General features: G+C 46.4%; 1 protein-coding gene across 4 annotated transcripts in view; it reads right to left on the reverse strand.

The window, feature by feature from the left end:
- Positions 1 to 3,692: 3,692 nt before the first annotated feature.
- The window catches only part of SLC8A3 (solute carrier family 8 member A3), a 196,676-nt gene continuing 184,367 nt past the window's right edge, over positions 3,693 to 16,001 (reverse strand). For all 4 annotated transcript variants that reach the window (XM_073348493.1, XM_073348492.1, XM_073348491.1 and 1 more), the window contains 2 exons: positions 8,905 to 9,180; positions 3,693 to 7,221 (listed from right to left, as the gene is read on the reverse strand). In XM_073348493.1, coding sequence (XP_073204594.1) covers positions 6,845 to 7,221; positions 8,905 to 9,180 — 653 coding nt within the window. In that variant the 3' untranslated portion in view covers positions 3,693 to 6,844. The remainder of the gene's footprint in view (positions 7,222 to 8,904; positions 9,181 to 16,001) is intronic.

Here is a 16,001-nt window from a genome sequence, read left to right on the forward strand (position 1 = left end):
GGAGGACTGTTTTTGTACTGGCTATGTGTGCTGGAGGCGGGTCTATGTACACTGGGATGGTTACCTGGGGGGGTGCTGGATGTACATACATGCGTGCGTGTGTCTGTGTGTGACACACAACTGCTGGGTGTGGTACTAGAGAGGTGTTTTTGTACTGGGGTGTGTGTGCTGGAGGGGGGGTGTGTTTGTACTGGGAGACGTACCTGATGGTTGCTGAAAGGGGTGTGGGGTGAGAGGGATACGGGTGGGGGGGGGAGGTTTGTGTGTGTGTGTGTGTGCTGGTACTCTAGCTCAGGGCTGCTGGAAGGAATGTTTGTGTACTGGCGATGCAGGAGGAGTGTGTGTTTACTGGGAGGGGTACATGGGACAGTTCTGGAAAGGGTGTATGTGTACCAATGGCGGTGCAGGACAGATCTGTACTAGGATGGGTATTTGAGAGAATGTTTTGGAAAGGGGTGTTTGTGTACTGAGCGCGGTACCGGGAGGATGCTGGGGGGGGGTGTTTTCCTACTCGGCGGGATGATGGAAGGGGATGTGCGTATTGGGAGGTGTACCCGAGGGGTGGTGTATGTGTTGTGGGAGGGGTGCCTGGTTGGGGGGGTGTGTGTGTAACTGGGAGGTGCTGGAGGGGTGTGTGGGCTGGGAGGGGTACCTCAGGGCGTGCATGTATGTTTACTGGGAAGTGTACCTGAGAGGTCTGTGCGTACTGGGAAGGGTAGCTGGAGTGGAGGGTCTGTGTGTGTCTACTGGGACGGGGGGTGGGGGTGGGGGTGTGTGGAGGGGGTAGCGAGTATGCAAGGGATCCTGGAGTGGGATGTGTGTTCACTGGGAGGAGTACCTGGATGGGGTGCTGGAAGGGGCAAGTGAGGGGTGTCTGAGGGGGTGTTGGTAGGCGGATGTGTGTACTGGGAGGCGTATCTGATGTGTGTACATGGTAGATGCTGGAAGGGTGTTTTTGTATGGGGGGGGTGATGGAGGGGTGTGTGTGGACTGAGAGTGGTACCTGGTGCTGGAAGGGCCGTGTGTGTACTGGGGGGTGTGTGTGGAAGGGGAGGGTTCTGGAAAGGATTTTGTGTGTGTGTGTGTAACGCTAGGGAGTGCCTGGGGTTGGTGTGTGTGCTGGGAAAGGTTGCGGGGGGGAATTGGAGCGTGTGTGTGTGTGGGTGTATAGCCTGTGAGGGGTATTGGGGTTGTGCTGGCCGGGTATATATGTGCTGCAGGGTACCTGGTGCCATGCTGGAGGGCTATGTATGTGTACTATGAGGCGTATTTGGGGGCGGGAGCGCTGTATGGAGGGTGTGTGTATGTGTGTGCGGGGAGGGGCACCGAAGGGGTGCTGGCAGAGGTGTACGTGTACTGTGAAGGGTATTTTCGGGGGGTGACGGAGGGGTGTTTGTGTACTGGAGGAGGTGCTGGAAGGGTTTGTGTGTGTACAGGGCGGGGTACCTGGGTAGCCCTGGGAGGAGTCTATATGTACTAGGAGGGCCTACGTGTGTTTGTGTATGGGGAGGGATACCAGGGGAAGGAGTGTATGTGCGTTGGAGGATGTGAGTGGCCTGCGAAGCGTATCGCGGGGGGTGTTGGAAGGGTTTCTGTGTCCTGAGAGGGGTGCTGGTGTCTGTGCGTGCAGGCACTGAGCGGGGTATTTGTGGGGGTGCTGGAAGGGCTGCGTTTGTATTGGGAGGGTTCCCTGGTGGGGGTGCTGGAGGCGGGTGTATGTAGTGGGAGGGGTACCTGGGGGAGTGTTGGAGCTGTGTGTGTGTGTGCTGGGAGGGGTACCTGGGGGGTGCTGAAAGGGGTGTATGTGTACTGGGAGGGATACGTGGATGTGTATGAGGAAGGGGTGCTGGAATGTGCGTGTGTGTGTGTACTGGGAAGGGGACCGGGGAGGTTGTGGCAGTGGTTATGTGTACTGGGAGGGTTGCTAGCTATGTATGTGTGCACTTGGGCAAGGTTTTTTTTGGGGAGGGGGTGTTGGAGGGCGTATGTACTGGGGTGTGTGGGAGGGGTACCTGTGGGATGCTGGCATATGTACCTGGCTCCTTACTGTTGAGGTGGGGAGGGCAGTGTCGTTCCCTGTCACAATATCAGGATGGTTGTGCAGACCTGGGACGCAGCGACAGCTGTCTGGCCATCATGTCAGCACCTCTCTGCAGGGCCCTTGCCCAGGGCTGGGAGCCTGGGCCTCAGTGGGCAAGATCTAGCAGCTGCAAGGGACCAATCAGATGTGGATGCTGGCGGCGGGGGACCCAATCAGGAAGCAGACCAAATTTCTGAGCTGCAGGGTCTGCTCCAGAAAAATCCCGGGCATTGCCTTTTATTTGAAAAATCCTCCTGTACAGAGGATCAGAAAAGAGGCAATGACTGGGGAAAACCTTGGATGACGTTTGCAGCAACGTTGCAGGTAGCGAGCATGCAAGTGTCAAGTGTTTCAGGTGATGAATTAGTCCACTGCTGCCCCTGATAAAATGACCAGCATGTTCATGTGGGTTATCGTGGGTGTATAGACTCATCCTGGCTCGGCAACCAACAGGTTGGTGTCGGAACTGCCAGTCAGTGCTGCTTGGGCATCTCACAGCAGCTGGGAGAAGAAAAGAGCAAAGCAGCAGGGGGATGGAAGGACTGCCAGAGGAGCAAACAGGCAGGAGAAGAAACTCCAGCCAGCAAGCAGCTGAGAAGCCACGCGGCGAAAGGGTGCCTGACCCTACAAGCTGGAGCTGCCTACAGAAACCAAGGGAGGTAGGTTAGCGCTCAGGACATAACAGGAGTTGTGGAGCCTTGACTCTGCCTGGTTTAAGGGCCCTGAGCTGAAACCCAGTGGAGTGGATGTGCCTGGGTTCCCCTACTTTTCCCCTGGGAGACTTAAGGGCTTTTGAGGCTCCCCTGAGCACCAAGACCAGCTGACACCAACCATGTATAAGGAGAAAACCCACACAACCCCTCAGGACTGAGGCTAACACCTTTCATAGCCCAGACGAGGGCTACCATACTCAGGCAGGAGGCCCTGACCACCCTGCCAGATGGGGTGAACTCTGGAGTAAAGACGGTGCTATTGCAGTGACACACTAGCTCACCTACACATGGGAAAAAGTAAAGCCTAGTTACAAAATTGTTTTCAAAATAAGGCTAAATTGAATCTGACGAGGCCAACTTTCTTACATTCATTAAGGGGGCAATGGGACTGCTGATGTTTTTTTGAGACTCACAGCCCTGGGACATTCTTGCATAGCATCGAGGCCCCTTTTCGAGGCTTGAAATCTTGGTCGGCCCAATTGCGTGATGTCATTTTAATCTCTAGCTGTTGCTTTGCAAAGCCTTTGATCTACTTGGCATGAAAAATATTATCACTGGTCTTAGTATTTATTCATCTGTCAAACCAAGCAAGGCTGATTCTCCAATCAAAATCCAGTTTGGCAGCAGGCATAGTATCAGCAGCCCTATGAAGAAATTCAAATGCTTCTGGGGTCCTTACAGCAAGGAGGTAAGAGGGATTTACCAGTTTTCCTGCAGTACCTCCAAGGGGGGAAAAAAATCACACCTAATGATTAGTTCCAAATGTTCCTCGCCCCTTTAACTTTCAGATCTGCTCAGAATGTGTTCTCATCCAGCAATCAGGGAAGGAGAGAAGAAGGAACTTGTAGAAATGGATAAGGAACTGTAGAGTGTGATTTAAAAAGCAACAAGGCAACAGAAAGAGGAAAGCGGCTTTTATTCCAGACTGAGATGTGAAGCTGACAGGAAAAACAAAGAGCAAGGAACAATGGCAATGAAACCAGCGAGCTTTAACTAATGAAGAAGTGAGGTCTCCTGTGTGCAAAAGATCCATGGTGCAACTTTAGGTGGCTTATTCCTGCAAAATCTAATTGAGACAAATGGGGTGAAAAAGAAAAAAAGAAAGGGGTGGGGGGAGGGGAAGAAAAGTACAAATGCTTCCATGCAAATTTCCACAACAAAAACAAAACAGAACAAAAGGCAATGAAGATTTTGTTTTTCTTTTCTTGTATTTTTTTAATTATGTAAAAAATAAAATAAAATAAAATAAAATAAAATAAAACACTCCACAGATGTTATTGGCCTGGAGCAGTTTTTCTCAGTGTATGTAAGGGCAGCAAAGTAACTATAAGATTGGCACTAGCATAGTCCTCCCTCCTCCCGCTAACCCTCCCTCATCCCCCGACAAAGTGATCTTAATAAAGAAGCAGATGAAAAGCATGTGTTTGATAGAGCGCAAGCAACATAACAGCATTTCAAATACCCAAGCCAGGTTTCAACTAGGAATGGGAGAACCGGTCTGGATAAAATAAGAACCCATCTGAACCTCTGCCCCAAATTCAAACCACTTTTTTTTTCCAAACCTTTTTTTGTGTTTTCCATTTCTTGCACCTCTGCTTGCTGGGTCACAGCCAGGATGAGAGTTGCAATGTTGAAATAAGTTAACAAAAGCTGTTCTTGTATTTCTTGGCATTCTGGAAGCAAGATATACTGAAAATCTCAGTAGGCAACCCGTTCTCATACGTTTTCTTGCCTGATGTTGCAGACCCAAAAAGCTCTGCTAAAGTGAGGATAAGCATTCAGAAAACGTGGGTGCTTATTGGATTCACACCTTTTATTGTTCACCCACTGCTAGTTTCAACAGACAAAGCGCTCATTGCTCATATCATATCTGAGAGAAGAATCTTTCCTTTCCCTCTCACACTTTTTATATATACTTGATACACATCTGTATGAAAATAAATATTTCACTTGTCAATTAAGGATCATTTTCACACTCTTCCGTACATCTGAGATCATTTTGCATCTTCTTTTCCATAACAAAATAACACAATTCTCATTCCCATCACTATTTTCCCTCTGTGTGCTTTTGCCCAGCCTTTAAGGCATTATCAGCGCATTGACTCACTCTGATGAAAACACAGGTAAAGAAGGACCTCTTTCCATTTCCTGGTTTACTCTCTAATGCTCCAGGTTTGTTTAATGAGTGTGAAATTTACGAAGAAGACATTTCCCTTTACAGTACCTAAGTTTTTGACAGAAGAAAATATCTTCATCTTAAAAACACTTTAAAAAGAATGGTTTCAGAGTAACAGCGGTGCCACAAGTCCTCCTTTTCTTTTTAAAAAGAATGAAGCTGCAATGCCCTCTTCCAGTTCTTGCACTTAAGAAATATGTATATAGATAATATGTTTATATAGATATAAGTGTAGCTTTTATTTTTTTGCCAACCCAACATTTCAATTTGTAGCTGTTGATGTAATTCATGATATGAGATCTTGCTTGTATTCCTCCTTTTTATTTTTTCTTTAGAAAATGCACTTAAAATTAAAAGGGTGCTTTTCTAAAATGTACTTAAGATGACACAGATTGTCCTCAGATCTGTGGCAGTTTTTAAGACCGTACTGTACCTCTCAGCCTAGCAAAGACCACAATGGAGCACTGATCCTTGTTACAACAGGGTGTTAAAGGAGCAAATTGGCAGACATGATACAAATCAAAATGGGAAATGACCCGTGCACTGGAAAAATACTGTTATATGGTTTTGATTTGGTTTTGGTTTTTTCCCCGAAAAGGAGACCGGTGTCATCTTTGCTCAGCATATCCGATCCCAGTGGGTTACAGTAACCAGATGTGGGTCATCATCCATTAGGACATACTTGGCCTTAAAGACATTGGGAAATCAACTGGCCCTGAATCCAAGAGAGGCATTATGAAGAGTCATCATGATCCTTTTCCCTTTGGTAAGCATGTGTGTTTTTAAGGACAAAGTAAACCCTTCAAGATGATGCTTAGAAACCTTTGAGTGGCATGTTATGCCTCAAAGAAGCTTCTCGTATGCACCAAAATGTGAGAACAGCAAATTATTTACATGAATTCACCTTCACTTTAAAGCAAAAAGGAAAACCCTGCTGCCCTCCCACAAATCAAACACAATACCATTATGATCCTAAGGGACATGCCCTGGTTTCCCTATCTCCCTTTTTTCCACATTGCAGGCTATGTCTGTGTATTTGTTCATTTCTTTACCTTTTCTAAACGAACATATTTTCCTCTCCCTGCAGTACCACAGGTTTTAAATTTTTTCTACACAAAGAGAGATGCCATACTCAAAATATACAGGATACATATTATGTTAGAGGTCTTTTTTTCTTTTAAATCCCAGGCAGGTGCGTGGGTTGCTCCAGGCTCCAGCCTTCATCATTGTATTTTCCTGTGTGTGTGTTTGTATTTGCATTTGAAATACATCAGTCTCATGATATACTTAAAGAAATGAAAGCATGAAACAGATAACAGTGAGTCATTTGACTGTGACATTGTTTTTGTGGCATCAAAAAAATGCATGGTTCAGCTCCAGCACTGATGGAAGCTTGAAGCTTTTGGTTTTGATTTTTAACATTTTTTTGTCTATTTAAAGGAAGAAAAGAACTTAAAGCAACATGTTTCCTCTCTTCCCCCGCAAAACCTTGATCCAACTTATTTCTGTAATTCTCAACTTGTTTAGAAATACATGATACCATTTCATAATGGAGGACAGAAAAAGGAAAACAATAAAATAAAGAAAATGTGATCTCTGAAGGTGGCTGAAGATTCTGAATGTCACTGAATGGGGTCAGTGACTGGGTTTATTTTGTTTGATTTATTTAAATACCTTAAATTTATTTTGTATTTTTAACTTGTTTTTGTTTCATTATAATTTTGCCCTTCTTGCAGCCCAGTTGTCCTCCTGACCGGGCAACTGTGGACTCAGACAACTGTCACTTCTGGTTTAACAACACTTGGAGGACTGGTGTCCAATGAGGTAACAGAGGAAGGGGATCCCTCCCCCCCGACTTCATCATCTCTCCACGGCTTAGAACCCTTTGATATAGCAATAGGCCTCCAGCGTGGCAAAAAGAATGTACAGGAGCCACAGGCTCACAAAGAGCAAAGTCGTGGCAAGTCTGCACCCCTTGGGGCCTCCTAGTTCCCCTCCAAGGTGAGGCCGCCTCCGGTACAGCAGGACACTGATGCAGACAAAAGCAAAGATGGTGAAAAGCGTGACGGAAAAGGCCAGTGTGCCCGCTGACACATGGAACTCTTGTCCCTGGGAAGCCCAGTAGATGGCAGCCACGGACCATGCCAATCCGATGCCCAAGAAGACGTTGACGGCATTGCTGCCTGTGACGTTGCCGATGGCGGCATCAGCGTACACATCCTGGATGGCGGCTGCTTTGCTGGCAAAAGTGTCTAGAAGGGAGAGACGTGAATTAACAGGAATAATGAAATTGTGCTGCCCAAAGCTGGGGGCCCTGGCAGTTTTTATGGTGAGAGAGCAGGCAGGGATTGCTGAAGCTGAATTGAAATAAGGACACCCTTTTCTGAGGGGGACAAAGGCCAGATTTCTGTAGTTGCAGAGAAGCGGTTTGAGAATGGCCCTGGTAGCGAGTTCTATTAATGGTCTCATGCCATTTTATCACCTTCTCCTTAGACTGGTGCACTAAGTTGCCAGATATTTATAGGCCTGTCCTGGCCTTCAATTTGCTCTTTTCACCCAATGCTCTGTGCCCCACTCCTTTTTGCTGATAACACAGGCTGCGGCACTCAACCTTCCAGCCAGAAGGATGCTTATGGCTCCTCTTCCAGCCACTAGCAGGAGTAAGTGCTGGGGGCTGGCGCTGTAAATGCTGCCCATGAACTAGGAATCAAGGCCACTTTCCAGCTGAGACTGAGACAGCATAATAAGCTGCTGCTGGATAGGAGACCTGTGTGTGTATCAGATTGACGGGGGCTAGTGGATAGCACTTTCATTAACATACACCCACAATGGGGATGGGGACATGAAGGGGTGGGCTTATTTCTGAGTGAAATTGGTGCTCTAGAACTATAGTAGATTATTTGACTAGATGTAAATAGGTCTTATCTCTGTCCGCAGTGGCCGCTTGCTACCATTTGTTCGGCAGCTTTGCCTAGCAGAACTGAAGCTAATATAGAGGCCGACTACACTGCCGTCAGAGGTGTGACTGCAGCTGAAGCAGGCACAGCCAAGCTGGCGTTACTCTGCCTAGCCGTGGCTAAAACTAGCCCTGAAGACATGGCAGTGTGGGCTTCAGCACGGACTGTACAAGCCTTCCTGGTCCGTACTTGCACTGCTAGTCCAAGCTGGGAGCCATGGCTGCCCTGCTATTTTTAGCCACAGCTGCTAGAATTAAGCTAATGTGGGTACGCCTACCCAAGGTGCAATCACACCTCCCATGGCAGCGTAGACATAGCCGTAGAGACGCCACTGCCAGTGGCAATAGAGAAGGACAGTCCCCGCTGGTCGTCATCATCATTATTATTACTACCAATCATGTATATTGCTATAGTTCCTAGGAGCCCCAGTCCTGGACCAGGATCCTGTTGTAGTACGTTCTGTACAAACACATGATGCTGAGGTCCCTGTAGGCACAGCAAGGGTGCAGCCGTCCCACTGTGTCTGGTCAGTGGCTATGAGCAGAGGATGTTGGTTTGCCGTATAGTTACTGCCAAGTCCCTTAACATTCACCAGTACAAACCCCCTCAAAACACATGGCCCCCTCAACCCCTCCAAAACCAGACAGAATCCAAAAACCTGCCAATAAACCACAGTTCTCAGAGATTCTCACTTGCTGCATCCTGAACCTCAGGAGGTGAACAGCTTTTGCCTGGGGGAAAGGGGTGTGAGTCTACTCTCATTCCCCCCCGAACCTCAGTTCCCAATCAGATTTCACATCCCATACAGCATCACAAGAACCAGTGGTTCCTGAAACACCAAAAAGTTACCCACGCAAAGGATTGTGGGATGGAGGGCTAAGCCCCTCTCAGATTTGCTGCTCTTGAACAATGGGATAGGACAGAGGTGCTAGCCATTATTTTCTCCTATTGCCACACTTTTGCCCTTGGCCTCCTCACCTGGTACTGAGGTGCCAAAGGCCACAAAGACAACAGCTGTCACCGAGTCCTTGAGGCCAATGGTGCAGCCAAAGTGGGAAGCGAGGTCCCCAATGACAGCGGTGAGCATGCCAATTATCATGATGGACACCACAAAACAGGCCCAGCCATTGCAGTACTCTGTGGGTGGCACGCAAGCAAAGAGCACCTTCCAGAAGACGGTGAGGAAGTGCATGACGTAGTCAAAGCAGGATGGCAAGCGCTCCTCACCAGACTCATCCTCATCTTCATCACCGGCTGCAAGCAATCAAGACAAGAAAGCAGATCACCAGTGGGCTCTGTGAAATCCCAGGTTTCAAAATACTGCTGCATTTTATAAACTGAAGTCACATGGATTATGTTCTATTGATCATTATTGCAACCGCAAAATTTCACTGAAATCACACAGACAAGAACTTAAATCGCATATTTGGCCAATGGGGATGGAGGCCTGGCTGCTGTCTGTCTGGATTTCAGAAAGGAAAGGTCAAACCAGGAAACAGTGGTATTACCTTTAACAGTATAATCCAGGCAACAGGTAGGATTCAATCAGTGAGGGATCAGGGGAGAATGCTAACTACTGCCTGAGGGGAAGGAATGAGCTGTTGACACTGGGCTCTCTGTGACAGCCTTAAAAACTCAGCAGCAAAGCACCTGTCTTCTGCTGCCCAGGAGGTGATGGGCAACCAATGATTTGCGTGCTAATGTTCCTGATCTTGAATATATGCTGCATTAGAGAGTGTTAACCAGCTTTCTCCTCTCCCAGCTGTTCTCCACCAGGCCTGCAGTGTTACCCCCGTCAGTTAACATTCTGAGGCTATCAATGGAATGATAGGAGCTACACATTCAGCAGCGCAGCAGGAGTATCTGAGGGGGCTGTTCCTGGGACATCGGCATGCTAGGAGATGCCAATCCAGATGTGGCTTTAGAAAATTTAGCTGCAGTTAAATTCTGTGGTATACAGAGAGAGAGCCATCAGTCAAGTACACACAAGTTTGCCTTAGTGCTTGTTTATTTGGAGCAAATAAACTCCTCCGCCAGCTTCACCTATTCTCTGCTTTCCTGGGTTTATTGAGTGAGGTGGGGAAGAGGCTGAGGATAATATCAGGATTGCCTTGAAATGGCATCAGGGTATTTGAAAGTGGATCAGCAATCACAGAATCATCTCTTAATGTCGTTCTTGTACCAGTACACAGAGGATTTGATCATATTTATCACCATAGCAATGCAGACAGCATCATGAAAATAGTGAAGGCCAGTCAGGCATTCCTATTTATACTTTCTCAGATGACAAGCATGAGTGAGCACTTGAAATTGAAAGGCAACACATTTTACAGGGATAAAAGTAAATACTTTCTTATGCAACATGTAATTAGCCTGTGGAACTCACTGTTGATTGGCATTATAGAGGCACAAAGCTAAATAATACTAAGAAAAAAAGCAGAAACTGATAAACTAAGGATATCTGCAAGAAGGTTGGGTAAAATTACAAGGGCTCTCAATCCCCATCTTTCTGGGAACGGGCTGATCACCAGCAGAGGTCAGGAATGAAATTTTCCATCCATTCTACAGTATAACATACCTATGTACCTTATATAGGGGGGTTTATATGTTCTTCTGAAAAATCTGCCACAGGCCAGTTCCTGACACAAGATGCCAAACTAGGTGAACAATTGGGCTATTCCAGCATGATGCTTCCTATGTTCAGTCTCTTCCTATTGTTATGGTATCTTCATTGTTACTCATAATAAAGCTAGCTATACAAATCTAATAACTGTGACTGGGCCAATTGCTGAGGACTGCATATCCCCTGAAGCAAGGGAGCACTAAGCTCCAGTGACCAAACGTAAGTAGATTAAGCACTACTCAACTGTAACTACAAAAGTTGTCACCATTTCTCCATACAATACTACTGGCACTCAAGACAAAACTTCCAAAAGCTGTCCAAACAGTAATGTGTGTCTGGTGTAGGCATTCTCAGAATTGCCCCAAGGACAGAACTTGAACCTTAGTTGGTTCTTGGGTTTAAGGACTGCTGCCTGTTTCTTAAGGAACCATGTGACTGTGATAGGAACTAAGCTCTTCTACATAGAGGAAGCATGCTAGGCCCATAAGCCAGAGGTCAATGGATCAAAACCATTCCTTGTTAGTCCTGGGCTGCTTCTTTTGATTTCATTACAGTGTATAACCACCTTAAAAATACCAGGTACTAAAGGGCTCTTTAGTTTAGCAGAGAAAGGCATGACAGGAACCTATGGCTGGATGCTGAAGCCAGACAATTTCAAACTGGAAATAAGACAGTTAAGAGACACAGCATGACTTCTAAAAGTAATTACCATAAGACATGAGGCAATATTGGACAAGATCCAAACTAACTACAAAACCTTTCAGACTGCACAAGATGTGGAAAAATCCATAGCCCAAAAGATGTGTGTCCCTCCAAAGATGCAAGGTATAATCAATGCACAAAATATGGACATCTTGCAGCTGTTTGCCATAGTAAGACAGTCAGGGAACTGACTGCTACAGATAGTCAAGAGCCATTGTTTCTGGGATCTACCAATGTGATGACACAGAGGCCATCTGGAGAGCAAGACTGAATGTTAATGGAAAGACTACTGACCTGAAAACTGACTCAGAAGCAAATATGACGATCATATCAGAAGGTACATATATTTACCTTCAAAACTCGCAGATCTGAAATCACCTGATACAGTCTTGATGGTATTCTAACAGCATGGGCCAGTTCACCACAGAAACAACTTACAAAGACAAAAGATTTGCATTCAGAGTATATGTTATCAAAAGATAAAAGACCAGCAGCCTTACCAGCGGCAGCCATGATGTGTTTAGAGAGAAAGGTGGAAGAATTCAACAAAGTATTTGGTGAGATTGGACTTTTGAAAGGAGATGCAGTACAAATAACCCCATGAGACAATGCTGAACCATATATTGTACATATACCTTGCAGGATTCGCAACCCAATTGCTAAATATGTTCTTGGGAAAAAATCTGGTAGTAGCAGACTGTGATGGGGTGGCTGCCCCTCACTGCGAGAAAAGGGGTTAAAAGGGGAGGTTGCACCAGGGGCAGCCAATCAGAGAAATGCTGAAGGGAGCAGCCAATCAAGGCCAAGCAGGCCCATATAAAAAGGGAGCTGCAGGGCAGAGGAAGGCAGTTCTCTGCTGGGAGTCCCTGGAGGAAGGATTGTGTCTCTGGAGGGTTGAGAGAACTGCCAGTACCCTGGACAGAGCAGTGCTGCAAGCAGGGACTGGGGCAGTGAGAGACAGCTCCTGGCTGGGGTTTGCAGGCTGAGGCAAGGGCTAAGAGGATGCTGGGGCCATGAGGAAGTGGCCAGATAATTTGCTGCTGTTGCCACTAAGAGAAATGGCTGAACAGCAGACTGCAGGTCTTCTGGAATGGGGGAGCACAGGGTGTAGCATGGCCAGAGGACTGTGTCACTGAAGCGGACGCCATGGTCTTTGGAGAGATGTGGGTCCTAAAGCAGGAGTGAGGGAGTTGAGGCGCCACCCAAAGAGGGCACACTACCATGCAGAGCTAATTCCCATGACAACCCCAGCAGGAGGCAACAGAGTGGTGAGTGAACACTGTTACATGGACACTCTGTCATGGAGCCCAACATCATACTCAATTATCTATGAGCTTGAAGATGATGTAAAGGCATACATGGATGCTATGGACACATGCTGACCAGAGTCAGAAAACAGACTATACCTGCTACAAAAAGCAACCTCAACAGACACACAACTTCAAGAAGTTCTCAGTTACATGAGGTCTAACTGGCCAAAGTATCTAAAGGACACTAAGGAAGTGACAAGAGACTACTTTCTGGTGCATGGACAATTAAGTGAGTCAAATGTACTCATAATTAAAGGTGATTACATCATAATTCCAAATGCAATGAGAGAAGAAATCTTAAACCTCATCCATAAAGGACATCAAGGGCTAACTAAATGCAGTGAACAGGCCAACCAGTCTGAGTAGTGGCCAGGCATCAGCAAGGGAATAAAGTATCTGCAAATGAACATTGCAGGTCTTACACACCAACACCACACACACACACACACAAAACCCTTTAATGACAACACCTCTACAAGACAGACGTTGGAAGAGACTAGCTGCAGATTTATCTGAATTCAGAAGATATCATTATCTGGTCATAATGGACTGTTTTCCCAGGTATATAGAAATAATGTACTTGAAAGACATAACATGTCACAGTATTATTGAGAAACAAATGCTCATTTTGGTATTTCAGAACAAACCAGTGGTGGACAACAGGCTATAATTCACTGTAGCAGAATTTACGTTTTTCCAAACAAAATATGATTTTTCATATTACTAGCAACCTACATTACCCACAAGCAAATGAAGAAGCTGAGAGAGCTGTACAGACAACCAAGAAAATCCTACAGCAGGAAGATCCATTCCTTTCTCTTGTGAGATACACATCGACATCTGTAGAAGCTAGTGGATATAGTCCAGCACAACTCCTGATGGGAAGACAACTCAGAACTGCTGTTCCAACTTCAGAAAAGAATCTATCTCCAAAAAGTGGCCAGACACAAAGAGAGCAGACAATTGGATAAAAAGGCTAAAAGACCTTATGAACACTTTTTACAACAGATGACACTCAGAGAGCTAACAAGTCTAGAACCTGGTGACTGTGTTTGTGTCAAACTGGATGGAGAAGAAGCATGAAGAACTGCAACTGTCCTAAAGAAAAAGAATTAATTACCCAGATCATATGTGACTGAGACTGACAGTAGAGAGTTCAACAGAAACTGTCGACATCTACAGTTTTTGCCTCAGAAGGACCAATCAAAAGAACAAACCCTACAGATGGTGGATGCAGAACAACAAGAAGATAATGCAAAGATTCCAAACTGACCAGAGACAGTAGTTGCAACTAATGGGCAGCTAGAAGACCAAGTTGTTATGCATTTGGGTTGTGTAATTAAAAAACCAGTATGATTCAGAACACTTAACAGACTGATACATACTAAAAGATAGTGTACATTTTATAAATGGTATGAATGAAAAACATAAAGGGAGGGATGTGATGCAATGCTAAAACTATATTATAACATTCAGCCACTAGATGGCACCATGTGTAACATATCTTGCCTGAGCTGGTAACAGTGATACCTGGCAGCGCATTAAAGTATTGTAAAGGTTACACATTTCTTGTCTCTCTCCAGGATGGAAGCTCTGTAGACTGTCTGGTATAGAAGTCTGGTCTGCTAGTAGCAGCCCTGCACCTACTGTGTACGAGCAGTACATGACAGAGATGGCACGCTGTGCACCGGTTACAGGGAGCTGCACTAGCGTCTCTGCTGATGCCCGACTGCCTTGTTAACCCTTATGCCGCACATGAGGATGTGTGTCTAGAAATGTCCAAAGGGATAAATGTGTTAGGGTGAATGCTCTCTGTGACAATTCCTTCGTAGAGTCAAAAGCTGGCTTTGCTCATTGAAGTGCGGATGAAATAAAATAAAATATTGTATAAGGATTTCCCATCCTACTCTTCTCCAGTCCCTCCCCCTTCCCAGAATAAAATCAATTACCAAAGCACTAATTACACTGGATTAAACTCGCATGAATTTGGTTCCATCTGGGTGCAGCACCATTCTGCCATGGTGTGAGCACTGACTCTAGGAGCCGGTGCCCCAGAGGTTGAGTGCCCTAATGCATGCTTGGCAGGAAATACTGAACAAGGGCTTTAATTAATCAAGCTTCTGAGTTCTTAAGGGCAGATAGTCTGAGGCACAGGGTGGAGCAGCATTCCCGTCATCCTATCAGGGATGGAGAAAGAGAGAGAGAGAAAGAAAATAAAGATAGGAGGAGGGAAGGAGAGAAAAGGGGGGGGAGGAGGGAAGGAGAGAAAAGGGGGGGGGAGGGATAGAGAGAGACAGAGGTAGAGAGAGAGAGAGTCTGCATAGAAAGAAGTGACAAGAAGAAACCCAGATATCTCTTGCCCCTTCTTCCATTCCCGCCTTTATTTCTCATCAGTCTCAGATGCATGAATCACAAGCTGCCTTTGGGGCTCACTCACTTGCAAGCAGCTCCAGCTAAGCCCGTGCAGCAACCCATCCCCACAGCTGGCTGGGAATTAACCCCTTTCTGAAAGGGCTCCAAGGCACCAAATGGCCAAGCTGCACTCTGAACTGCTGACCTTGCACCACACACTATCCTGTCACTCTCCTGGTGCCAGCTTGAAAGGGACATGGCCATCAGCTGTTGGCTCATTATGGTTTTTAGTTTGCGTTTCAGTGTATTAGTCTCTATTGTTTGCAAAGCATTCCTGGAATCTGCAAAATAGGGGCCTAATCCTGCAAACTACTGAGCACCCTGAATTGCAATGAGAGTGCTGAGGACCTCCCCGAACTGGGCGCTAAGGTCTGAATCCACAGGTGTTGCAATGCTGAGCGTCACAGTTCACCACTTTCTTTTTTGGGGGGTTGGGGGGAATCTAGAAAATCACTGTGAATCACCGTACCTCTGTGGGCTGAGTGCAAGGCAGGCTTGCTCTCCAACCCCATTGGGGTTTCCCTCCACACCAGGCCTGCAACCCACTGTTTGGGAAACACTGTCCTAAGCCCCGCCCCTTCACAGAGTTTGGTTCCTAAATCTAGGCTACAGGGAGGCACCTAGCTCTGTTTGAGATCCACACCTGGGAGAATGAGCCAGGTGCTTGCCTCACTTCACACAAAACAGCCAGAGGAAGAAGAAGTGGTGGTGCCCATCTTAGGAACTTTAACCCAGTGGTTAGAACACTTATCTTGGATGTGGGAAAACTGGTTCAATTCCCTCCTTTGACAGACGGGGAGAAAGGATTTAAACAGAGGTCTCCCACCTCTCAGGAAGGTGCTCTAATCTGAGAGATGGGATATTCTTGGGGTGGGGGGAAGGGTCTCTCCCAATCTCTCTTGTTGAAGCTGTTTCACTGAATCTAAACAAACAGGCATTGGAGCAGGGCTGGATCCTGGATCTCCCATCGCCTAGGTGGGTGCTGTCACCACCAGGCTGCAGAGTCATTCTCTGATCCAGTGACTGTG

This window comes from Lepidochelys kempii, chromosome 6 (genome assembly GCF_965140265.1).
Source record: "Lepidochelys kempii isolate rLepKem1 chromosome 6, rLepKem1.hap2, whole genome shotgun sequence".
NCBI lineage: Eukaryota > Metazoa > Chordata > Testudines > Cheloniidae > Lepidochelys > Lepidochelys kempii.